The 27,510-nt window shown below is 39.3% G+C and overlaps 1 protein-coding gene and 1 long non-coding RNA gene across 2 annotated transcripts in view; one reads left to right on the top strand and one right to left on the bottom strand.

Moving 5' to 3' along the window:
• The window catches only part of rspo4 (R-spondin 4), a 37,706-nt gene extending 30,828 nt beyond the window's left edge, over positions 1 to 6,878 (bottom strand). Inside the window, exon 1 of the mRNA XM_084349624.1 lies at positions 5,136 to 6,878. Within this exon, the coding sequence (XP_084205750.1) occupies positions 5,136 to 5,220 (85 nt within the window). The 5' untranslated portion in view covers positions 5,221 to 6,878. The remainder of the gene's footprint in view (positions 1 to 5,135) is intronic.
• Positions 1 to 27,510, top strand: part of LOC311255283 — a 68,065-nt gene that overhangs the window by 4,783 nt on the left and 35,772 nt on the right. The gene's annotated exons all lie outside the window — the stretch shown is intronic.

Here is a 27,510-nt window from a genome sequence, read left to right as displayed (position 1 = left end):
TACACTTCTGTGACCTGTTTTGACACACTTAAAGACTCTTTCTGGACCTCCAAGTGCAAATGTTAAGTGATTATCTTGTCAGTCTGTCATTGTTTTGTGTGGGTTTAGCACACAAGTAGCACTTAACAGTGACCTCTGACCTTGCACATGTTGGGAACATGTTTAAGTAACCTCAGCAGAGTTATTAATAGTGGTGAATAGAGATAAGAGGTTGACAACTAAGTAAAGAAGAGTCCAGTGTAGAGAGGAACAGAGCAGAATTCCTCAGAATAACCCAGGGACCCATTTCCCTGAGCGGTGGGACCTCAGTCTGAGGTCTCGACCCATTGTCTGAAAAACAGTCCTCTACACATGTGCTATCGATCTGCAGGCTTAAGGGACTTTTAGAGGCGCGGCAGGTTTAGGTAGCGTAAAACGCTGACCTTTGACCCTTGCATGGGATTGCACTGGGCTTTTAACAAGCACCAGGTGTAACAAGCTCCACTGGGGTTCCAGGGTAACATGCTAGTGTTTAAAGGGGCATTCCACCCTAACACTGAATTTACATCATGTGGTAAAGACACATTTTAGAAAGTTAAAAAAAGATGGTTTAGCAGCCATTGAAGTCTTATGAAACATGTATTCTAATGGTTTGATGGACAAGCTGACAAGTAGTGACATTAAAACAACTGAAACAAATATATGATATGTAGGTTAGTTTTTTCCCCCCAAAATAACTGACAGAAAAGCTCATCTTGATATCTTGAGCTGAAGGAAAGTAGTGTACGGACCTTTAAAATGCTAATCGTCACAAATCTAATCGTCATTAACTATGATCGAAGATGTTTATTTAAATATTTATTTTATGATTGTGTAAAATTTAAATATATGAATTGTAAGTGAGAGTGTGCTTGTTCTGAATAAGCACACTCTCATGTTGCTTGTTCTAAATATTTCTTGTTGCTTGTTCTGAATATTTCCCCTTATTTAAGACTTTCTTGACAAAGAGGTCAAAAATCCAAACGCAATTAGCGTTTTCTAACAATACTCAATCATCATATTGTGTGCAGTAGGTCAGAATAATATTATATTATGTATGTATTATAATAGTCAGCCTGTGAAGTTGGTCCCATGTTGCAAATGAATACATCACAAAGGTAAAAGTGAGTTCATGTAGGATTATCGTCACTGGTAGAAATAGCAAGAATTCCGTTTTAGGGTGCAATTTCCCCTGTAACATACAGCAGCTGGCGCTTCTGTAGATGCAGCCAAAATACCCACAATGCACCATAATGTGTACATTAACAAGAAAAACGTGCCAGGTGGGGTGACGTGTTAAAATAACACAAGATGTGTTGTCCCTAATGACACGTGTGGATGTCCAGACGATTGGGTTAGAGATGTTACTGAAAACATTTTTCACCACGTGACTTCTGAAGTTTGTCTCGAGTGAAGTTAAAGGGGCTCGTGCTACATCTTTTATATTCACTCAACAGATTTTAACTGATGGTTTTCTCCAATAGGCTGCTATTAAACAGTACATATGTTAGCAAAGATAATATTTTTTTAACATTTATACGTAGCTGCTGCATGTCATCCCCCCAACAGTAGTTAGTCTGGATCTTGTCACAGGTGTGCAGGTGCTATTGCTTTTTGTTGATTTTTAATGACATGATGCTGCTCTCACATATGCTCTGAAGGAGGCTTCACGCCAAAATAATTTAGCAGATTCATCCGCCTATTGATCTTAAATAAATTCACCCATAAGCTCAACACATGAGATGACTCTAAAGCTATTTTGATCTCTCTGAACGGCACCTTTTTTCATTAATTTGCGTTTTTGAAGTGTTTACACAGGTGACACTAACTGTATCATTGTAAATGGTATATTAACATTTCTGCAACAAACATTCCCCAGTTAGACAACATGTCCTTCGGTTGGACTGCAGAACACAGAGTGATTCACTTTTAACGTGTGTTTACACAAGAACATTAAATTATTTCTAAGCTCACCAAACATTGCTGTCTAAAATGTTTCACACCCAGACATGAGAAGAAAACTCTGCTTCCACCAGCTACAACACCTGTGCCTGATTAAACTCAAAATGAATGCCCAACCCAGTGCTCAGAGGTACATGAGGTGAGCAAACTCTTTTCACAATCACATCCCATAGAGTTATGAATGTTGTAAAACTGAAATGGATCGTTCCTCGAGAAAAAGATTTGACCAAGGGTGTCGTTATAGATTCAGAATTCAAACATGACATTCAGAAAAATGTCATTTTTGAGGTTTTTTCTTGATGGCAGAAGTTAGCTGATTTAAAACTTGTTAAAACTATTTTACAGAATCGGATTATACCACTACGATAGAGAAATATGTGCAAAGCAACAGACCAGGGAAGCATTTTACCCCAAATTTTGATAATTGTTTTCTCACTCCATCTGAAATCTCCTGCAAAACCGCCACATGTGCTCACAATCACCTACAGTAACCTTACAGAAACATAAATACCACTGATGGACGTATTAATGGTCTCAACCTCCTGACTTCTACAGTTCAATTTTCTCGCTAGGAAATTTTAAACCTTCTGTGTTGGAAAAAAAGGTGGTTGAAGAGGGGAGGAGGGCAACATCAAAACCTCTGTGGTGTGACGTGATGAATTCTGACAGCAGGTCAACCTGTCGAGCCCAAAACGAGCGTTTGACCCTTAAACCTGAAATTGGTATCTAACTTCAAGCTGTTCTCATCTATTAGCATCAAATATCTTCAGTCAAGATGTGTAAATTTGCATAATTTTAGGCAAAAATGATAATTCCAGCTTTGCACGCTTTTATAAACAGGTGTATATTTATTTTATATTTTAACATCCTACATTGCCAACATTTTGTACAATACATTGTTTTTCACACCTTACAAACTGAAGGCTTTATTCTAGGATTTCCATAAAGTTATGTACTTTTGAACCAACAGTCATTTTATAGGACAACAGTGGATAAAAACAGCTATTATTCTAAAATGTTTGAGCTACCCATCCTATCCATATTCTTTAAAAACTCATGTAAAGCAAAGTTTCTTTCAGTGGTATCAGACAAGTCCTGTTTGGGCATTTAGGGGCTCAGTAGTATACGTGGTTATGCCATCAAGTTTTGCAGCATTGATTCATTGAGGAAACCCATATATTTCTCTGGAAAAAGTTGCTTTTTGCTTCAGTGTCCTCCGAGACATGAAATATAGGTTTCATTCATCATAATATTATTAAAAATGGCTATAACTTGCTTCGGAAAGGTCAGATGTAGAAAAAAATGTATATAGAAGTCTAAAACACCCAAGTACATCTTTTTTAAATAAAACAAACTAAACTTCCTGAGGTTTTGTATGTACGGAAGCCCTAAACGATCATGAATCAAACATATATTTGTCCGTTGTCCCGTGATAATAAGTTAAATTTTATTTGTTGTCTCAAGATCGCAAGTTATTTGTAGAGTTTATTTTCTTGAGTTCCTCGAGAAAATGATCTCAAGATCTCGGGAAATTTGTTATTCCGTGATAATGACATAAATAACTTGTGGTCTTGAGATCACAAACAAAGTTGTATTTGTTATCACGGGACAACGGGGGAAATAATATAATTTTCCCATGACTGTTCAGGGCTTCCCTATGTATGAGTTCACAGTAAAAAAAGAAAAAGAAAAAGAAACACCTAATTTTGACTGGCTTTGATTCTGGTTAATTCACCCATTCTCAGACAAAGCAAATGTAAAATTGGCGCTATAAATGAGCCAGACTGAAACTGAAGGTTCCCCTGAGTCAAAGGATGTATGGCACTTGATGCTGACTGCTAGAACAGGGGAGGAAAGACATAAAGCACACAGAAAAGTAATTCGCCCTGTAATATGTTCCAGGTCTTGAGGGTTAAATAACTATTTTTGTTCATTATTTGATTAGAAATATCACATTGGTATTACATATATACTTTGGTAATCAGTCTGACTTTGTTAAACCTGCTGCTCTATTTGAAACAGTATAATCTTGCTGTCACAAGCTGTTATCCTGAATGAGACTCAGCGGTACCTAATGGCTCCACGCAGCCCCTCTAATCATTATCTAACGCCTCACCTCTGGTCGGCTGACGGGGGCTGTGTGGAAATGTCGGAAGCCAAAATGACGGCGTAATTGAGACCGAATCCGCCTCCATTAGTCCCAGATTCCTGAGGAAATGCCAGACGCTGGCAAGGGTCACCACATACCTGCGTGTCTGTGGTCAGGACTGTTTTCAGGGGTTTTTATTGGGACTCATTAGCTACAAATCTGGATTTGAGGAGACTCTCCGACCACTGTGGAGTGTCTGCTGGTGCAGATCTTAACAAGGATCGACATGACAATTCAGCCACTTAGACATGCAGAACAAAATAAAAGATTTTAATGGTGATCCAGAGTCAGCGAATCCTGGAGAGTGATTTGAAACAGTTTCTGCTTTTGGAGCAATGGATGGAAAAGCTTTGGCAAATATTACTTGTTCTGTAAATGATTTTCTTGTTAAACGGCCATTGAGCAAAGCACCGAATCTCTTCCTCTTCATTTTCTGTCATTGATCGTGGATTAGATTGGATGAATTATATTGTTTTATTTCATTGGAAATGTATTAACAAAATGGTTTATAACTTAGAGACATCCCGGAATGAAAAACCTGTTTTTGTCTTTTTTATTATCAAAAATGACGAATGATGAAAATAGCAACGACGTCAGTTTCAGCTCTATTTACCATGCTATCTCACTGTCTATTGGAACCATGTGGTAAATGATAATGATAGATTTTATACATTTTGCAATTCTATTAGTATTATTTGATAAAAAAATATAAAAACTGCGTTTTTAAATTGTTGTTCCGTCTCCTTGATATTAAAAGTTTAGGTATTTGTCGTGTAATTTGATGTATTTGAAGTTATTTGTAAATACTTTACTATGTAATTTGAAAATATCCAGTTTAAAATGAAAATGTCCGCATGGGAACTTTGAGCATAATGTACAAAATACAGCCAGTTGCTTATCATGTGAGAAATTGAAGAGACTTTACAGCAAGTGGCTGTAGAAAGTCTCATTTTAAAGGTACGACCCCCAAAAATCCACATTTCGGTTGTTTTCTCGGCGCACTCACCGTTTTGCTTCTGCACGACACCAGACCCCATCCTGATCACCTCACATAGCAAGGACATCACAATGGTAAAGAGTCGCAAATGCATCTGGGCTGCTGGCAAGCGCCCACTTCAGCGCCAGGCTGCGGTCATCTGCGGGGACTCCAGGGGTGGCAGGTTGAAGATTTAGTTCCACAGCGAGGGACAGAAAGAGGCAGGAAGGGAAAAAGGGACAAAGATGATGGGGGTTTAAAAGATGATGGGATGGATGGAGATGAAGTGGAGAGGATAATCTCGTAGGCCCAAAGCGGCGATGAAAGCGATGAGTGTGAAGGTGAGAGAAGAGAGGAGAGACAGAAGAGAAAATCCTCTTTGCCTTTGTCCTATTTCACGCAGAAGATTTAGGGCTAAGATGAGGAGACAGGCGGCCATAAACAACCAAAGGCAAGCACAGGAGACCCGGAAAGACGTGATGTGAGGAGAGAAGAGTGCCTCGCCTGCTTCTTCAGACTGGCAGTTGGAGGGAAAACTCACCATTTAACTACCACTGTCAAATTTGCGATAAACGAGCTCCACTTATCCCGTAGCCATCTTTAACCCTTTATAGGGTGCACTCTCGGGGCCTAAGTGGTTCCATATTTCCAGCTTGATCTTTAGCCCCCTCCTCCTGGCTCTATCTATTGTTGTTCAGCCTCTTCTTTTTTTATTATCCGTCTTTTATTTATTTATTTATTTTGCTTGTACTGGGCAGCATTGTTTTCTGTGGCAATCCTATTAAATGTGGGCAGTCGGTAAACTTAATTTGACCACCCTGTGAGGAAGAAAAACAGCTGGAGAACAGCATAGCTGAGAGTTTTAAATCTGATTACAGTGTACCATGTTGTTGTAATTGATTTGTTGTGCTTAGGTAAGTAGTCAGGTACGCAGGATGTCTGCGATTTACAAGTCTGAGATGAAGCAGTTTTGTAAAGATGGACTCAATTGTGTGGTTATAGATATGGATTGTGTAGTACAGTAGAAATATAAAACCTCTTTAGTTGATCATATCCTGTTCCGCAGATTACTGTTAATCATCTCTACCTTTTGTCGAATTTACACACATTTTTCTTCAAGCTTTCTGAATCTGTCCAGATTGACTCAGTCAAAATATATTTACAGGATGCTTAAATATGAAATAATTCTGTCTGATAATCCCCCAAAATGTGGTTCTCATTATCTATAGTTCATCTCCTCCGTAGGTATTGTGAAGATTTTGCAAGGTTCATCTAAAAGAGCAAAAGTAGAACTTATATTTCTACAAGAACATAAAGGAATAAATGGATTAATGCCCGTATTTTGAGCCTATCCTGCATAACAATCATTGGGGGATACAACTATACTGTACAGTAGAGCTATTCAACTGCCGGCTAGTTGGCTGAATACGTCCCTTTAGCAACCTCATTACGGCCCTTTGATGTGGTGGCTAATTGGACCATTAATTGGTTATGTTTGTTGCTAAGCACAAAAATATTCTTATTTCATCAGAAAGTTTGAACTCAGGCTGTTTAAGCAGAGGGACTTTATCAGAACTGACATAACTACTGACAGCCTACTAATACAATTAAAAAGGTGCACGGTTTCCTTTTCAGTGTGAAAACTAATAAACAAAGCAGGCAATAAAAATATAAAGTGCATCTTTAAACACATTTAAATGCCGAGCTTTACAGGTGAGACCTGTCTAAAAAAGTAATTGAATAGGCTTGCTGTACAGTATATTTCATGAAGTGATAGAGTTTGATCATATACTATACTATACTATACTACGATACTTATACAAAATTGTAATATATTTAATAATTAATAAGCAGGACTCCAGAATGAAAAAAGATATTCATTCCCACTTGGTTTTTTTAAATAATACTTATCATATATAATTATTTCTATCATGAATGATTTCTTAAATAAAAAATTGGGAACATTTAGAATATTATAAAATATATTGTCACAATATACTGTAAAATATATGATTCATACTTCAAACCCATTGTACACTTCCTCTGTCACACCTGTTGGGGTATGGCAAAATGTTGGGAATACATGGCGATGGTCCTTCTCTTTATGAAAGGCAATAAATAGATAAAACAATTGCTTCTAGTTTGCTGATATTTTGGTACCGAATAAGCCAGCTAGCATTACTTTGTTTTTGCTGATTTGTGCATGACAGTCCTGCATTTTGTATGTATTGTAATGTTGCGTTCTCCCTTTTGATGGCATTTGACACCCAAAATGTAACTTGAGTCCAGCAGTGAAGTTGCTGCACTTACCACTCCTCTTAATATCAGTGCATGCTGTCAGGGTAATAGCACAGGTTGCTAATACCAGGTAATGAAGCACTTTATTATTTTGTGACTTGATTGATAGCTTGAAGTTGTGAACGAATTGCTAGCATCTATGCTTTTCTATCTCCATTAGCTAAATGTCAAATGGCATTGTGATGATATCAGGATTGGCACAGTAACGCAGGAAAAATCACCACAGCTGAGGATATCATCTTGGAAATGTTCAGTTACATCTGTTTACATAAACACCGTCGATGACTACAGATGACGTATGAGAATCTTGAAGGGTTGCCCTGTTTCGTAGGGGGAGATTTCAACCACTACCCTTTGGGGTTGGGGTTAATGAGATTGAGTTTATATAAATACGTTTAGGAATGCTAATGTGGCCAATAAAAAATACACTAAGCTATGGTAAATTCAACCAATGTTTATATACTACTAATTTATTTACAAATACATTTAAAGAAACATAATTCCTGCCTGGATTGAGTTCAGTGGCAACATTTTTTCTAGTGTTTGAAGTATTGCTCATGAGCCAGGGTGGATGGGGGATGAACAAACCAGAGTCTGGGGTTTGCATCTTGAATCTTATATGTTCTTAGGTTTTGGCAACAAAACCACGTAGGTTAAACCCCGGGAAGGATTATTGTTTTGGTCATTGAAGTTACTTTCCGTGAACAAAGAGTGGAGTGTCTAAACATGACCATAAAAAGGGGTTTTATCATTATTAAGTTGTTACGAGCAGAGTGTATTCCAAGAGCGGATATTGCAAATGAAATGAAGTTGTTATAGAAAATTTAGCTAATATGAACCTCATTTCCTCATTAAAACTGGCCGGCATTATTTGTCTTTCAAAATGTATTTGTTCTGTTGCAAGTCAGTAGTATGTGAACCTAATTTTCTGGGATTAATCGTTTGTTAAATGATCTCACTTGAAAGCAAACATTCTCATTATGAAAATGAACTGCTTATTTTCTGTAACAAGCAAATTCTCCTGAGAGTCGAGTGAGCGTGAAGTCGAGGGTGAAACATCTACTACAGTGAAATCTATAAATACCCTCATGTGCTTTCTAATAGTCTGTTCTTTCAACTAACAACACAGTAAAAACAATGACAAAGGATCATTTGCTTCCCTCAGATGTGGACAAGTTGCAGGAAACGTAAATAAAATGCTGCTTTCTATATAAATACATATGTACTGTATATTTGAGTGTATTAGCTCCATAGGCCAGACGTGCACACCATGTGGTCGCAGTGTTGTGGCTTTGACTTTGACTCACAACCTTTTGTTGCATGTTATCCTCTCGTGTTTGTCCTGTTTCTACAACCCCTTTATTCATAGCAACTTTAATGTTCGCTGTCATGTCTCTATTTAGACTAATTTCCTTCTGAGCTAAAACTCATTTACTGACTGACTCACTAGAGCCTTCATTACCAGATCAAAGATGCAGCTTTGCGTACGAGAAAAATGTGTTTTTGTACAGTACACTCTGAAAAGTTAAAGAGCTCTTGAGGAACCTTGTGGGTGACAGCAGCCGAAGAACCCTTCACTTGACTTTGACAAATCAGTGGATGTTTTTAATATTTTCCAAGAAATCATTTAAGGATATTTGTTGCCGTATTGAACTGAGAGTATCCGCTGATGAACTACAAGCTTTAGGACATGCCCACATGCCGAAGGTATTACATGCACACTGCTGCTGAACGACAACCTCATGTCTCTGAAACAGGAGTGTTTTTTTTTTTCCAGCAGTCAGGGTGGCCTAACGGCTAGAGAGAACCCATAAAAGAAAGGTCACAGGTTTGATCTATGCAACCGTTAATGGAGCCATCTCTGAAGTGCCTTTGAGCAAGACACTAAATCCTGCAGCTCTTTGTAAGTTGATCAGGGTAAGAGCAGCAGCTATAAGCCTAAAAGTAAAGTAGCTAGCCAGCAGCCAGAAGAGTAAAATATCCCTTTCTTACATGAATTATTAAATCACAAAAGTAATATTTTTGATTTGGTTTTACTGTAAAACAAGCACAAAATGTGCAAATAAGTTTTTTTTCCCATAAGTTATATCAAGGGAGGTATGTAGACATCCACTGCATTGGAAATCGTGCATCAATGGTATAAAAAAGTGATTCAGGAATAACTTTAAAATCCTTTTTATTTTCAGAAAACTAAGAAAATTAGATGTAAGAATCCAGATTTATTAATATTTGTCTTGTACGTCTTTATTCTATGACTGGAAAAATTAATGGGTGAGTAGAGGGTGGCCTTGCTCCTTGCTCTCTCCCAGACGAGGCAGCCTTCTGGCCATTTTAGTGTGTTGTTTGTTTTGCTCCTTATTTTGTGTTTTTGCGGCTTTGTTTGTTCATTGAGTTTATATACTGTCTTGTTTTGATAGTTTAGGGGGGTCGTTCTGGATCCAACGGCCCATTAAGCTGCTGGCCCAGACGTTCCCTGTCCTTTTTATTCTGTTTATCCAGGCCTCCAGACTCTCATAGTTTTGGTTAACTGATGGCAATTTATTTATGTAAATAAAATCCTTTTGCTTTTACACTAATCCTCCTCCTTCCTCTTTGTTTCCTTCTGGTCAGAAAGTTGAACCAAATGTTTGTTTTTGTTGTGGCCTCAGCAATGACCGTTCTCAGAGACAGCATACTTAACTGTTGGAGAAAACCTGATTAGGCTTGTGTACAGGACAAACATACTGTACAGGACAAACATGGTCGTTTGGTTCAGGAAAAGATCAAGGTTTGGGTTCAAATAAGCAAGTGAGTAACATAAGTTAACTTATGTAACCCATCTACGTATATTTTGGTTCCCTATAAACCTCGCTTTCGCTACAGTATTCAGTCTGCCAGCCGGCTCGATTTTTCCTGGAATTATAATGGTTGAATTATGGCACAAAGGAAGCATGTCTGCCATTGTGTAACCAAGACAGGAAGAGGCGTTGTTTTCCCCGGCTGCTATCCCCAGATATCGCTGGAACAACTACAATAATTGTGGAAACTCTACATTGCAAAAGAAAAGCACAAGTCTGAAAATGTGAAGAGGAAGAGTGATAGAAATCAAGGTAAAACAAGGGTGAACAGGAGGCGTTCAATCAATGGAGAGCGCTCTGGTGTTGTGTCAGATCCTATTCCCCAGTTGATATGTTATGATATGATCACTAAGTAACAAAACTTGCCTTCTTATTAATACAACCAGCTGTTTTACTTATTTTCAATTACTTTACTTTTTTCATAGCACCGAGATCAGGGTTTCTAAATCAAATTGAGGTTCTTGCAGTTGTTTTTTTGCATTTGACAGTAGCCAGGCTGCTAGCGATAGCCGTGTTGCCAACGCGTTCTGTGCGAGTGAGGGCAATAGGGAGTTGAAAAGTTGTCTTGTCTTAACGTATAACCTTGGTTAACTTACGTATGCTTTTCAGCTTTACAAATTGAAATCTGTAGTTACAGGAGAGATTGTTCTGCATGGTGTTTATGTGAAGACTTTTCAACTTAATATTGATTACCTCTACAGTATGTTTTCATGTCAGCTATTTCTATCCTCTGTGTCGCTCAATGTCAAGCCAGTTGTCAGTTTGAAAAAATAGCTCTTGTGTTTTTTGAGGAGCAAGAGAAATGACTCTACTGAGATACAAGGTTTTAATTAGTTTCCCTCCCCCACATATTTAGCAATAATGGAATCCCTGCAGTGACTCTCAGGCTTCCACATTGAGCCTGGTTGTATTTTTTATTTAGATGTTTTGCAGCCGGAGCCTTTCTACAGGGTTGGACAGAGTAAACTGTGGCCTGTGGTGAAATTTGGAGAGAGACATTAAGGACGGAGAGCTCTTAATGGCATCTGGAGGACACTGCCTCCGTCTGTTGGCACTTCTGATGAGAAGCTCAGTCCGGCTTTGAGATTTTGGCTGTTCTGAACGTGCTGAAAGGAAGATTGAGCGGGTGTTCTTCTATATGTACGAACACAAACGACTGGGAATGTACCCAGTGTGTGATCATATGCTTTAAACAGATGGTGGTGGTTCAGTAATGCAGAATGTTGAAGGACAGCTCATTCCTTTCAGTTCTGAGCTTGAAAGTAAAATAAGTCATCTTCATCTTGCCAACAAGTTTGGGGGGAAATCTTACCTTCCTTCTGGCACATAGAGCATGATGATGCTCTGATGATGTGACTTTGAAGATGATCTGCACCGTGTCTCGGATGCAGAACAGCAGTGACTCAACTTTTTCCGTCAAAAAGGAACCTGCTGGGTTTTTACAGCCTCCTCAAACTTACAGAAAACTCAGAAAGAGTTAATAAAATCAAAAAAGGATAGCAGGTGAAATAAGCCTGCAGATGAGCTGTCACAGCCCCTATTAGCTGGAAAACACTATGGGTCCACATCATATAGGCTTGCATGGTCCAAGTTCACATTCTATAACAGTATTCGTTAAAATGGACACGCAACATTTATGTCCTTATTTTTGTTACCATGACAACGAAGTTCACCTGATTATGGCTGTGCTCTCCACAGAAGTTAATGGTAGGGGACTCGTGCTTATTTGTACAGCGATTGATGAGACTAGGTTGTAGAAGTTGTCGTCTGACCAGTTGGTTGTCAACCTGGTGTTGTAGACCTTCTGTTTTAAAATGTAATTTGACACGTTTTACATATTGTAGCCAATTGCATGTTTAGTTCAGTTCAATTTTATGCTAAGATCCGTAGTTATGAAACGACTGAGTGTTATTAAATTCGACAGGCACTAATAAACCCCCCCCCCCCACCATAAAACAAAACTTTATTCATCCTCAAGGCTAAATTGAATTGTTACAGCAACACAAGACCAGGGAGGGATATATTGACAGATCCATGTTCGCAGATCTCTCTTGAAGTGAATAAAATCTGAAAAGATAAAACCAGCTTAGAGAGCCAGACAAGCTCTCTGGATTTTATCAGGTTGCACATTACAGCAGTGGCCACTGCTGTGTATCTCACCAGCATCTTTAAAAACAGGGATGCCATTTGATAATGGGAAAAATATGTTTTATTGAAGAGTGAACTCAAAAACCGTATAAACAACTCTCTAAAGTATGTAGAGTTCGGGGATAGTCCAAAAAACAATTACGTGAACGACCATAAAAGGGTCTGCATGCTCTCAGAAAGAGAAAAATGCTATTTTGATGTGAGTAACAGTAATGCTTCATTGCACGCAGTTCCTGAATCTCGAAGCTAAAGAATGCTGCAAATCTGTCCTTTTAAAAGAAAGGCCATCACGACTAAAATAGAGTGGAAACTTTGAAGCTCCTCACAGGAGCACACAACTCAGTCTCTTGTTAGTCTAACATGGATTTATCATCCTGTGATAACTGCTGGTTCACCAGAGCGCACAGACTCCTCACTCATTGTAACTGAAGCAGGTTATTAAAATGCCAAACTGCTGTTTCTTCGCTGACTGACAAACCTTCATTTAGCCCACAGACACACACTTTAGCCAGCTGTTGACAGACAGCCACTAAACACATTGTTAGCACACACTTAACTTCCCAGATACACACAGTTGGTGGCTGATTGGGTGATGAGGGCTGTAGGGTGAAGCATTTCCCCTCACTGTGGTCGTATTTCGCCAGCAGTCAACCACCAGTATTGGCTGCATGGCTCTGTAGCTCCTCCATCATTTCATTTAATGACAATCACATTTTTGCTTGTATATGTGCATTCCTGCTCCACATGTCAGGTTGTACTTTGAAAACGGAACAAAGCTAATCCTTTGCACATTTATTTGCACATTAATATATGATAAATTATGTGATTCTGAGTCAAATCCAGCCTGTTTTCAATCCAAATACGTCAAATAGAAAAAGGTACCCTTAAAGAAGGTCATTTTTTGAAGCACCCCTCTTGTGCAGTAGTATGTGGAGATTGGAGTTTGCGTCATGTTTGTGACCAAGACTGATTTAAAGTTATGTTAAATAAATAAGTTAATGTTGAAACTTTATCATGTGACGTACTTACACCGCTAACGTTATGTGATGTGAGTAACAAAGTTTTTATTTTAACCCAAAGTACACATTAAACATTAATATTGACAGTACTTTCAATTACTCAACATGCATGCATATTATTATATATTTATTTATCACTATACTTCAATCATGTTATATATATATCAGTCTGTGGAGACTGTTCAATCAAAGCCCCCGAGCATTTATATTTATATATATTTATACTTTTTTGAAGTATATAACATATGTATATCAAAATTATCACATCATCTTTATATGTGATAGGTGAAAAGAGCGGAAAAAGTCTTTAATATTTATTATTACTATCTTCTTTTGGTCTATCTTCTTATTATTGTCTTGTCTCGTGTGCTCTTTTTTTTTAATCATCATTCAATCACTTTTTCCTGCTGTTCCTGACTCTTGAGCTACTGTAACAAGCGAATTTCCCAAGTGAGGGAACGATAAAGTCTTATCTTATCTTATCTTTATCATATCTTTATCTTATCTTACAAACTTGCCTTCACACAAACACTGGTGGGTCTTCATGCTTTGACAGCGCTACAGCAAAAAAAAAAAAAAAAAAAAAGCTTCTTATGTGTGAATGAACGGTCAGGGGAAAAAAGCAACCTCCAAACCCCTTCTCTGTGACTGTAGTGGGTAGATGAATGAAACCAGCAATGGAAGGAGAATTCAAAGGCAAGGTCATGTGGAGTTTGCTTGCGTGCATGTGTTTGTGTGTGTGTGTGTGTGTGTGTGTGTGTGTGTGTGTGTGAGCATATATGTGAAGTCAATTGAGTCCATGTTTTTGTGGCTTCGTGGCATCCTCGATCAGATAAAGAGCTGCTATGGAGGTTGGGAATGTGTCATTGAGATGTTTTGGATGTTCTTTGATGGAGTTTGTGTTGTTTATTGAAAGTATGTGGAAAGTAAATATATCTATTCTAATGCAATGCATTGTTAGGATGGCCATCTTAATTTTGTTTACGCTTTAAGCCAACATTCTGTAGAGATTTGTATTTTGTGCGACATGACCCCCCAACCCCCCTGACTGATATTCATTTGCAAGTAAAATTTTAAGGTACTTAAGGCTGTTGAGGTAGCACATTTTAAATTAGTTTATTTTATCGGCAATCTGACAGAAAAATCAGCGATACCAATTATCGGAAAATGCTAACGTTAGGCTAAAGCTAACATAATTAGAGATAATGACACCTGGTTGTAACGTGCTACCGGCTAAATCTCTGTCGAAATAGATTGACTTGACTTATGATCAGAAGCTAGTGGGTTAACAACTTTGCTAACACAGCAACATCAAAAAAGTGCAACAACTCAAGCATATGATTTAGCAAGCAAGGTAATATTACTTACTATTCGACAGCAACAAGTCGAGCTCGGCATCTGTCTGCAGTCTTTTATTTAGCGAAGCTGTGGCGAGCGACTGAGAGCGAGTCAGAGATTTACTCTTGCCTCTCGCAGGGTCACTGTCTCTCCTTCGCCTCTTCCACTTCCGTCTCTTCACTTCTGGTATAACAACTGTAGAGGCTGCTTAGCCTAGTTCTGTTGCCAGTTCTGGTTCCCATTCTGGCCACAGATGAGGGATGGCCCGATCTCGATTGAAATCCTTCAACATTAAGTATCTGCTGAGTCTGTTCCACAGGTGAGCCCACTTAAAGGTCCAGATTCAAAACAATTGAGGCTATAAGCTTTAATATATTCATATATCGTTAAGTCATATACAGTCTCATTGGAAAGTGATCTGTGGCCAAATGCAGACACCAGCTCACAGAGGGCACACACATGTGACAACAGACACATTTAATTGTTGGCCTGTCATCAAGTTAGTCACTAAATTAAAATTGAAATCGACTCCAGCTGATATGACCTGCTGCAACAGTCATCTGCGAGTGTTTTGTCAACTGCTCTTTGCCAAGAAAGAGAGAATTAGCAAATGTATTGCCGGGCGTCACAACTCAGGGTCACCTCCACTGGTGCACCCACTGCCCACCAGGCAAAAATGTTTTTGTAAAGGACAGCAGCTTAGCAACACTGGCAGGCTGAGATAGACAAATCTCAGTAGTGTACGCAATGAAATAGTTTTGTATGATGTTCATTTAAGTCAATGTATTTTGAATAAGCCTTGGCCGACTCTGGACCAATACCACAAATACCAGACGGAGATACACATGATAATCATTACTGACTCATCTCGCAGTGTTGGACTTTTTGTGGGTTCAGATTTATCTGTTTCCAATCATCTTCGGATTTTTTATAGCCATACCTGTAGGCCTAGTCAGTTGCCAGTTTATTAGGTACGCATTCTTTTTTTGTTGAAACTATTTTAGAGAGGTGTTGATCACACTTTTTTTGTCTTTTTGAAATGTTGAGACGTGTGGCGCTGATGAAGTGTTTCTAATATTTACTCCGCCCTTATTGGCATAAATGTGGTGGACAAAATACTCGAAACACTTCTCTGGGATCAATCAAAACATCTGTTTATTTTTTGTGCAAAGGGACATTGTGGTGTTGAAACAGGAAAGGGCCTTGGCCACAAAGTTGAAGGCACACTATTGTCTAAAATATGTAGCATTAAGATTTCCCTTAACGGCACAAACCATGAAAAAGAGTCAGACTCTGATTGATTTGTAAAAAGACGCTTAGAAATACAGAAAATAAGGCTCCACTAATCTGCTCTTCCTGAGGATGATTTGAGGCATGAAGGAGAGGAGACATGGGAACAATAGAGAGAGAGGAAACAGATGACAGCTGATGAAGAGAAAGATAAAATGAGAAGAGGATGAAGGCTGCTCCGTGGAAAACGGGGGTGGGGGGGTCGAGAGTGATCAGAAAAGTCATCCTGTAAAAGAAAGAGAAGAGAAGTAGGGGGCTCCACAAGGCCATGACCGCAGGGTAAATGTGCAACAGATGCTCAGGGTGTGTGTGTGTGTGTGTGAGTTATAGGCTGTTTAGCGGCACCCCACAGCAACAAAAGTTTATCTGCACATCGTATCTCTGACACCTCGACTCCTGACTGCTTTCCCAACATCTCTGTTCAAACACAAAAAACCCGCACAGAGAGGCGTACATGCACAAATAACACATGCACAGTGTTTTTACATACACATACTGTCCATACTATTCTTATTGTTTTATTGGACATTTGAAATGCTGAACTTATCATGAGGCGTGGATAAATTGTAATTATTAAAGTTAACAGTTTTTACCTCCTGTGTCAGATAAGCACCTGGAAGTGTGTGATATCTGGTCCAGAGTATGCCCCGCCCCTCCAGTTCCTCCTATCAGGAGCTTCAAGAGAATGTTAAACACGAAGGTCATTTTCTGTCAAGATACGAGAGGCACGCAGCAGTGATTAAAGCCTCCACATGGAAGAATCTCTCCGCTGCTCTGCATTGTTTCCTACCTGTGGGCATTAAGAGGTAAACTCAGGTCAATCGGTCGCAGGCTGGGACACTTTAACTGCTCTGAACAAAACAATACTTTTAAAAGTTTTCTTCCTTTTTTTAACTAAACCTTTAAAAAAAGCCTCCTGTGGACAGGTGTTGTAAATTAGTGTCTGGCGATACACAAGTACAGGGCATCTGCTGGTGGTTGAGCTTGGTTATATGTTGCAGCACTAATGTTATTGTTACGTCCATGTCTAATAAATTAATGTAGCTAATCTAGCATTTTTAAATCTTTGATTTTTCTGGCATTAAATCATCAGAGGGGAAAATTTGTAGGATATGGCTTTAAATTTAGTTCAGAATATTTAAAAAGTGAGCCAACATTATCCACAGAGAGAGAGAAACAACAGTGTTGATGTTATGTCATAGAAGAGTTGTCTATCGAAGCTAGCATGCTAACCAGCAAACCCCGGCCCGTGCTGTTTTGTAAAACCACTTGGCGGCCCTCGTGGTTTCAGTCTTAATTTGTCTTTGCACAGTCATGTCGGGTTTAGTCGAAATAAATTCTAAATTCAATGAGTAAGATGTAAAGATGATAACTCTCCATCTCTTTTCTGACGCTTTATGCCTCTCCTGTCCCCGCCTGCTGTGTCCTCTGGTCCCCGGAGTCATAGTCCCGGTCAGAACTGCTGTAGATCACCTCCATACTGTGCTCCCTGACTTTAATCTGGCATCTGTTGGTCTCTGAGACTTTGTTCAGTCCGACTCCCCTGCACTGACTCCCTTGTCAATCAAGGTTGCGATGTGGAATATTAACTAACGGGGCTCCATGGGTAATTGAGCTACTTGCTAACAGCAGCTACAGTTTGTGGAGCGACCGTTGAATTCTATCCTTTTCTTACGAACTACACCTTTAAACTCAAACAAAATCCAACTGAGGACGAGACAAATACACTGGTATTTAATGTAAGACATAATAAAACCCATTGACCCAAACGTTACCGTAGCAACAAGCTTTGAAAAGTACTGAAAGTTAGCTCGATCAGGATTTGTTTGAATTGTATCTGTTCGCTCAAAAACTAACCTCAAAAGATTAAAGAAACAAAAAGAGAAAGACCAAATTGGTATATAAAGACAAGATCCAAATATAAGTACGTGGACACACACATATGCACTCATACTCGCTCTCACCTCGGACTGAAAGAGACACCGCGTCCTAGAAAAACTCATCCATCACTGGAACCTTTGAAACAGATACACCCTGGAGAACCGTCGGCTGTGTTTATTTCCCGCCTTGATGTCCGAAGATAAAAGACGAATGCAAAAGAGCAGAAATTGACAGGTGCTCAATTCTTCCTAATGTGCTCTGAAGAGTAATGGCAGGCTATGAAAGGGAATGGGGACCCCCTGAGGCAGATTATATAGGCTGATATAAAGTATGCTTTTTTATGTCTTACTCTCAGAGGCGCACACACACACACACACAGAGCACACAGATTTATACTAGCCCCATCTCTGGGCTTAAATATGTTGTATGTATGTACACCTTTATTTAAACCTAGGTTTATTTTCTGTTGTTCTGGCCATCAGTTCTATCAGCTCTGATAACATTAAACTCTCAAACTTCATCGCTGAGATCTGTGAGCGACGTTAGCATACACAGAGGTCAACAGTGCAGGTACAAAAACAATCAGATGGCTGTGCAACATCCTCTCGCACAATGTCCAACCCACATCACTATCTGATTGGTTACACATCACAATAACTAGCCTATAAACAATAAAATAAAATTAATCTACAAAGTAACTAGTAACTAAAACTATCAAATGATTTAGTGGGGAGGAAGTGTAAAGTAACAGAAAAAAGGAAATACTCAAGTAAAGTACTATAAAATTGTACTTGAGAACAGTGAAATTGTACTTAGGTTGATTTTATCACTGTTTTTTTTTTACATTTTGACACAATATTGACTTTTTACTGCAAATGAATATCGGTCCCAAATATTAATTTTTAGTCTCCTTGATTTCTAATAATTGCCATCGGCCCTGGAAAAGCCATATCGGTCAAACCCTACTGTGGTAGTACCGTTATTTGTTAAATCTGTTTGACTGTGTGACTGCTTATGTTCCTGTGGAGCACTGTTGGATGCTGTCTTGTAACAATGCTGCCAAATACCCAGATCTTAGTCATTAACTTGGTAAAGCAGTAAAAGTAACAGGACATCATTACAGTAATGGTAACCAAAACTTGACCAAAAATAAACAAAGTTGTAAAAATATGGAATTTTCTATAAAAGTCATGCTGTCACGGCACTGAAGGGTGCTTTGGATAACAGCATCCACTAAAGGCCATGTTTAGTACCTGCCTGCCAAACTACAAACAAGTGTACCAGCCATCTATTCATTAACCAAATGGACCAATAAAACCATGTTATTTTCTGGTTAAAGATGTATGACGATGAGCCAGCTCTTGGTGCGGTGACTCAGTTCATGCTGGATGAAAAGCGGAGCTCCCATGGAGTCTCCCAGCCCAGACTCCTCTTGTGTCGACAAAACAAGCTTGACTCAATCATCTCAGTGGGAAATAAAGGGGCATCACGCAACATTCTCCACACAGGTTTCATGTCAAGAGCAAAGAGAGGAACATGTTGCACGCTGCTCTGAGGTCGGAAGAAACAAACAAGCTTGATGTAATCATTTTAGCAGCGGGAGCACTGTTGCGTGCAGATTTTTCCTTTGCTTAAGGGGGTACTGACTCAATACTCGCAGCCACTGTAGACATTCAACCAGCATGTATTAATGCAGCAACAAGCACCCCAGCATGAAATGTATAAGATTTTATAAAGTGAAATGATTAGACTGATTAGTTTGCATCGTTGCACATAATAGAATAAAAATGAAGGGGCTTTTTATTGTGTCTGGCTGCAAAAGTGACGCCACCCTCAATGATGTATATCGAATATATCGGTTATTTTTTTATGAACTTGGGATCCAGTGAAGGTTGTTTTTTTGTCAGTCATTTTAAAATATTTTTTGTGTGATTAAGTATATAACTGAACGTATAAATAGCTGTCTTTGATTTTCTCAGTGGAGTTAGGGATTATCCACTCAGGGTTAGAGTCAGACTGTCTAAGGGGATGGTGGTGGTGGTGGTGGTGGTGTGACAGAGAGGCAAGATGGCTGCCAGTGTTTAAGACCACTGTCCGCTTCCTGTTTTAACCAAGAAAACCAGGTCATTTTAGAGACCTTTGGGATATTTTTGTAGTTGTGTGGTGTTTTAAGTCATAACATGATCTTTTTTTAACCCTAACTGAGAAGTCCCTAAACCTGACCAGACCGTAAGCATAGTCACAGCGTGAAATAAAAAAATTGAAACGTAACGTTCCAACATGTACCTGGTTTGCAGAAACGCACAATGCCAACATTTATTCTGTAGATTAGGTTGCATGATGCCGGAGAGTACAAAAAGTTGGGATGCATTTATGGTGAAAGACTTCCAAACCCGTACTGCTTTAGAGAGAACTGGTCAGCTGGTGCCCATGTGTGGTATAAATTCCATAACACCCCCAAAAACGGTCTTGACGTCCTGCTGGGAGATAAGAGTTACAGCAGTTATGTGTTTGGACTTAAGGTGCTGCAGAGGAAGAGCTCTTGGGAGTTACAGACATCATGTAGCACGCCTCAAAGTCTGAACACAAAAGTTGCTTTATTCCTTATTCTATCATTGAATGTTAATGCTGGAGCCGGGCCTGTTGCAAACCTGTTGAGTGCGTGCACACACACACACACACACACACACACCACATGATCGCAGGTGCACCATATGTTGCTGCTTTGAATAGTTGCAGTGTAAATCTACTTGACTCAACTACCTTAACTACACACAGATTAGAACCAGGCATTCTTCAGCACGGGTCACTGCCTTCTCTCCGTCTCTCTCTGCCATCTGGCCGCGGTCTTATCTCTTTATGCCTCTTTTCTTCTTTTCTCTATTAATGTCTGTTGCGTTATGGCACATCTCACCGTTTTCCTCCGTCAGTTCTGTCTTTCACTTTGGCCATTTTCCCCAAATGACGACGTTCCTCCCTCCCTTCTCATTATTGGCTCTGAGTTTAAGTTTAAGGGTAATTGCTGTATTTTGAGATGTTTTTCTTGGATGTTCTGGTATTCGTTCTTGTCATTTTCACTTTGGACTCATGATGTGAATCTTGCATTGGGCGCATTACTGTATTTAGTCAGAGCTGGATTTTTCTGCTAGTACAGCCAGAAACTTATCTTGATGACTTTTTTTCTAATAACAAAGTGGTACACTGTGTACGAAAACAATCTGTGGTTTATTACAACATGACCGCTGATTAGCCAACCGATTACTGGTCCCGCACTCTCCCAACCCACAACGTGCCTTGTCAAAAGAACTTATCTTGAATCTTCATCATCAACATCGCCTGACCATTTGTTTTTACATTCTTGGTTTGCATTTTGTATTTTCTTGTGGTAATTGTTAGTTGAAATGACACGTCATATTTTAGAGATGCTGATGATGAAAACAAGTTTATGGTTTCTACTTTAAGAGAGCCCTTCACATTTATAGTCAGTAATATTTATATCTCTGTATCAAGTAAAACATAAAAGGATACCGTCACATTAATTTGATTTCTTTTCAGAAACCCCAAAAGACAGACCTACCAGTTTTTGCTGAATGTTTGAGCTTATTGAGTTTGGGATTTATTCAAGTTTTCTCAAGCCAATTGCCAGAATAAATGTTAGCTAAGTACATTTCTGCAAAACCACATAAAAAATAAAACTAAATGTTTCTTTATGTTTGCTACTTTATGTTTGTTTTGGTTGAATTTTCTATTTGCTTATGCTCTGGTTAGGGTTAGGTAAACATCATGGTTTGGCTTAAAATACCTGTTTTGTCGCAACAAAAACAGCTGGAGAAGGTCCGCCTTCCCGTAACAAATAACCGGCTTTGGTTGCCACAAAAACTGCTGGAAATCTTCCCACAGAGCCAAATTGCAGTCCGCGGTTTGGAGGCCTTGTGGCCTGTAATAACGCCACCACCATCCCCTCCACTTCCCTCCATTTCCCGTTGTGAAAGTCGACTAATAAGCGTACAATGTCAACATAATATGCCACGTTTGGTACACATGTCAACCTTGGACGTATCTGTGTGCTAACATTATGTCCGGATGACTGGGCTTGGGTTCTTGTGACCATGACGTCACACTAACAACAGCAGTCACTTCAGGTTAGAAAACTGGAATGGAACTTCTGATAACACCATGAGGAAAAGACCATTAAATTGTATGTAAACTAGTGCACGATGCAAGGGGTTTTCTACCCAGAAGTTATTGTAAACAAACATATTAATGGTTCTATACGAGACGTAACATTTGGCAGAGACAATTTATGCCATCTAACAAGACATAAGAACATCTGCAAATCATAGCAGAGTGCCAAAACCTGAATAGAAAAAAAAAATTAGCCTTTTTAAACAAAAATCCCATCTACTTTACTAATCACTTAAGCATTTGGCCGACTTCACTGATGTGTTTTAATCAGGTTATTGAAGTTACGAGCTCAGATTAAGTAGTTTGTTGTTGTCCAAGAGGCTCTGAAATAACATGTTTACAACAAACAGTTTGGAGAATAATGAGTCACTGGATAAATTGTTTAGATTATCGGGTTAAACGAGTGTGTGATTAAAACCGGCCTCTGAACACCAGTGATGCTTCCGCATGTCAGCTTTAATACTGAGAACACAGAATGATCAGAGAGAACAGACAGAAGCAACACGGATTTTATTGATATGAAATATTTTCAGGTTTGACTTTGATATCACATTCTTTATTCAGATTCAATAATAAAACACACACACACACACACACACACACACACACACACACACACACACACACACACACATGCAATGGTGCAGGTTTAAAAGGCCTCCCATAAAAACTGCAGATTAAAACCAGGATCAACGTAAAAACAGAAGAGAGACAGCTGTAGAACCAACTTCTGGGCAACAAGTGGCGTTATCACACGCACACACAAACACACACACGCACACACACACACACGTTTACATCATATCCATGATAACACACATGCAGCAGGCATGCATTCAACCCACCCACGCTCAGTGACTGTGTGTGTATAAAGAGGATCCAGATGTCAGGGCAGGTCAGAGGCCTTCAGTGAAGACCTGTGTGTGTGTGAGTTAGTTTCTATGTCCAGTAAAAACAAAGTGACTAATTTAATCATCTTTGTCTTATCAACTCTGCCATATCATTTATATTCAAGTCGCTAAAAGACCCCTAGAGCTGCACTCAAACATGAATGCAATGCAAATCAAAAAAAGAAATGTACACAGTATATCTGGTAGCGTCACCCACTATGTCCATAGACAGAGCAAAGGATATGAAACGCTGGATAGGGTCTGTAGGGTCCCTTGAGTTGTTCTGATGAGTTGAGGACACTGGTGGAGTCACAGATGAACCATAGAGCCGGCATGACATGTATGTCATAACAGGAAGCCGCCTCGAATGAATCACTAATCATTGATTTTTTGGGTCAAAAACACATCCATTAAATGTGTCATCTTTTGGAAACAAAAAAGTTTCCAAACGATGACACACTTAATAGTGTGTGTTTAATAGTAGTTACTTCTGTCTGTTAAATAAAATGACAGTGATATTGATTTGTTTTTGCTCTTGTCCATGTTGATTCACCACATTGCTCATCAAGATTATTCAACGGGTCACGCTCCAAAATGCTAAACTTCTGTTCGGGTAAAATGCTGCCAACTGAAATCTGCCAGGATTTCACAACCACTTCAAATATTGATGGTTCTCTAACCAGACACATATGTCCTAATATATGACTGATAATGCCAACCCATAATGATTGTACTATGATTCATTGTACAGTCATCTTCAAAAGCAGGTGCACTTTTTCCAATTGATGGAAAAACTCACGTCAAGCGAGTGCTGAAGTATTCACTGAAGGATGCCGCCCTCTGCTGCTCATTAACGAGAGGTGCAGCTTTAAAAGAGTAAAAGCCAGATGGCTCAAGAGAGCTGCTTCATGAAAACAGGTGCTCTCTGGATCAAAGGACATTTCATAAGACCAAGAAACAGCGAAATTAGACCTGTGAGCAATAAGTCATTACCAAAACCCTTTAATAAATGGGCTTAGCATCATTATGCCCTGATGAAGACATAGGACCAAGATCCAGCTTTTTCATTCTTCACACAAGTCAATAAGTCATAATAAGACATAAGTCAAAACATTTCCTTTTTTCATAAAATTTAACTTTCTGGTTTTAATTGTGAAGACCTGCGTTGAGAGAATTCATTCATAGCTCTGATTGTTAAGCTCACAGGGGCAAATTGTAAGAAATGGTCAGTATGTTTAAAACATAAAAAAAATGAACTGAAACAGTGCTGACTTTATTTCAAAGACATCTATTTACTGTGTTGCAGAGATGTCAAGTGAAATTAGCATGCTAACCAGCTAGCCCTGACCCGTGCTGTCTCAGAACATCACTTTGTACCTCAAGAGGTGATAGTCTGATGGATGATGATGAGTCTGATGGATGAGTTTGCGGTTAGTTCACTGTGTAGTCTAATACGTAAGTCTTGGAGAGTACTACTGCACAGGTTATGTGAAAAAAACATGTAAAATAATTTGTTGCTTAAGAGGAAGCTGCATGTACTCTGATAAACTTCCTCAAGTCATATCACTCAGTTGCTAAGTTGCATTGTGGGTAATGTAGGCGCCAGGTTTTAAAAAGCAGGCCACTGGTCTAGTCTTGCACTGTTTAAACACTGTTGGACTCATCTTGGACAGTTCAGAAGCAAATGATCAAAAGTGATACAGCAGAACCAGAGATATCACCGTTTTTATTCCACACAGTATTCTTCCTTTTCAAAACCTGGCGCCTACATTACCCACAATGCAACTTTACTAAGTTGTTAAGTTATTTGCATTATTCAAAGATCTGCGGTTCGTTAAACTTGCTCACTGTTTGCACCAGTGTTGGGTAAAGAGCCAGTTGTGTTCTGTGATCCTGTTGGTTATTTAGTTTATTGAAGATAAATGTGTCCAGCAGATGGCACTGTTGTCTGCATATTTCTCCAGGAACTTGGTTTGTCTTCAGCTGCTGCTGCTCACTGCTGACATGTGTCTTTAGTTTAGTTTACTTTATATTTGCAACAGTATGCACTTTTTAACAAGTAGAACCAGCAGGTGACTTGTTCCCGCGCTCCTGAACAAGTCAGAAACACCCTCCTTGCATCAGGTTTGTGCTCCTTGAAAACATGAAACCACCCTGTTGTCACTTTGTCAAGATTCAAGTCTTTACAGCCTGCGCTGTGTAGTGCAGAATATAGATAAAAGCAGAAATCAAATTTTAAATGTAAAAATTAGATAACAATAATAAAATAGGCAGTAAAGGATAGTCAGCACTCATATCTTAAAATAAATAAATAAATACATTTATGTGTCTACACATACAGTAATCTGTCATAATTCCAGCATATTGTTAAGTGGCACATGTATAGTGAGAGAAAGTCCTCGGGTTTTTCCACATCCATCGAATGGCTCTGTCGGACTGAATTATTTTCCTGCGTGTTCAGAACGTGTTGTCCATCTGTCGTCTACCGTTTGCCTGAATCCATCTGTGAAGTGCAGCGTTATCCTAAGGCTCTGCTACCTGGAGATACAATCAGATGTGTTCATCAGGAGAAGCAATGTGTGCCCACTGTGTTGGGTCATTCATCTACTTCTCGGGGACAGTTTTGACAACTGTTTTCCAATGAAAGTAGCTAGCATTAGCTCTAAAAGATGCTAAATTATTCTCATTCTGTATTTCTATTAATTGTATTGTGCATTTCTCTATTTTGTCTTGTTTTTATCCTGTTTTAATTTCTTAATCCATCATTCAACCGCTGCTGTAGCTGCTGAATTTCCCCAGTGAGGGATCAATGACGTCATATCTTATGACACGCTCATTTACATGTTGATGACGTCATCGTGCAGGGATCACTTTAAGCCATATAAAAGGGTAGATAGAGAAAGCTTTAGGCAAATAATCACAAACTCACGACAGGGACAACATATATTCCTCTGCACAGAAAGTTTAAGAGCAAGAAAGTCACGACGACTCGAGCTCGAAGCGATGGGTGTCCTCCTGACTCAGACAGAGAAGGAGAGACCATGTTCTCTTTCTGCTTACTCTGAGCACCATGTATAGGAATGAATGCTTTATTATTTACTTGAATATATTTCTGGAGTTTTCCCTGATGGGAGGAATAGGTCACCACTCTAGTCACTTTTTAGTTTGCAACACTGAAGCTGACCGATCAACCTTCATTTAAGCCAAGTTTAAGAGGTAACACCGGAGGGTGAGCTGTAACACAATAGCATGTATTTGTTTGAATAGTTTAATAGTAGATAATGAGACTCTATCATTAATAGAAGTTATGCAATCCGTTTACGTAATGCTCGGTAGCAACAGATGCTGAAGTCTTCCTGCCAGTGCACCGTGTTGGACCGTCGCATACAGCCTGAAATACACCCACAGCCTTTCCTTTCCATTATGTCCTCCATCTCCCCCCCCCCCCCCAGTGCTTCGGGTAAAAGCCAATAAACTTGTAGTTCACAAACCAACACGTTACTATTACACTGCCGCTAGCCCTAGAAATAGAAACAATCATCATCATTGTTGAGCTTCTCTGAAGCTAAGTAAGTAAGACTTTTGATGCGAACCTTGGAAAATCAAGGTGTGCTATCTTCACTCGTACAGCTTATAAGAAGAGGTTATCAGTGAGGTTATCATTGTGTTCCCTAACCATGTTGCTCCTCTTCACTCGTGCCCAGCAAAATCAATGATTTGATGAAATGTCTGTTTTCCACTTGATCCGTCTTTATCACAAACACTGAGCAGAAATTGCAGGTTGCTCTGAATAAGAACATCTGCCAAACGCTGTAAATGTCACAGTTCATCTAACTCTGAAGTGCAGCGGACCACATACAGTAGCTCAGCATGAATTGATGGGAGAAGTCGAAAGAAAAAATGAGCGCGCTGTCCACTGGTTTGGTGAGCGGTGCCGCACCTGTGCAACTTTTATTTGATTACACCCATTCAAGGCTTCCCAGTTATCGGAAGTCTAATTTAAAAAGCTGCAGGAATAAACATCCCAAAATGATGCTCGGAGAATGGTTGCAGGCACCACTGGTGTTGATGCTGCTGTCTGAAGTCATATTTCTTGGGTTTTTTATTTTCAAAAGCATTGCCAAAGTGGTGAAAAAAACCAACATAATTTGCAGGTTTATAATGTTGTCACGGCAGACTGCTAAGCAATCAGGGCTTCTGGGAAGAACAGGTGCCCCAAAAACCAAAAGTGCTTTCACTGTGAATAAAGAGTCAGGTTATAAAACTGGATGGTTTGCAAGTGGTTTATGTAAATAACAGTTTTTGCGGTCAAGAAGTAGAGACACATCGAGGAGGAGGCAGATTTTTGGGTAACGTAACAACAGAACCAGACCTGTACTTGGAAATTTGTGTGATTTGACGCCCCCCACAGTTTCTGAGTGCAATAAGTAAATACAAATCCCAGATCCGTAACAATATGTCAGATGTAATCTAGATGCTAAATGCAAGCAAAACTCATAACGTCATAACAATGTCATGT

Source organism: Pagrus pagrus (assembly GCF_965226575.1).
Source record: "Pagrus pagrus genome assembly, chromosome: 3".
Classification (NCBI taxonomy): domain Eukaryota; kingdom Metazoa; phylum Chordata; class Actinopteri; order Spariformes; family Sparidae; genus Pagrus; species Pagrus pagrus.
The sequence above is the reverse complement of the archived record's forward strand: the minus strand, read 5'-3'. Positions and strand labels throughout refer to the sequence as shown.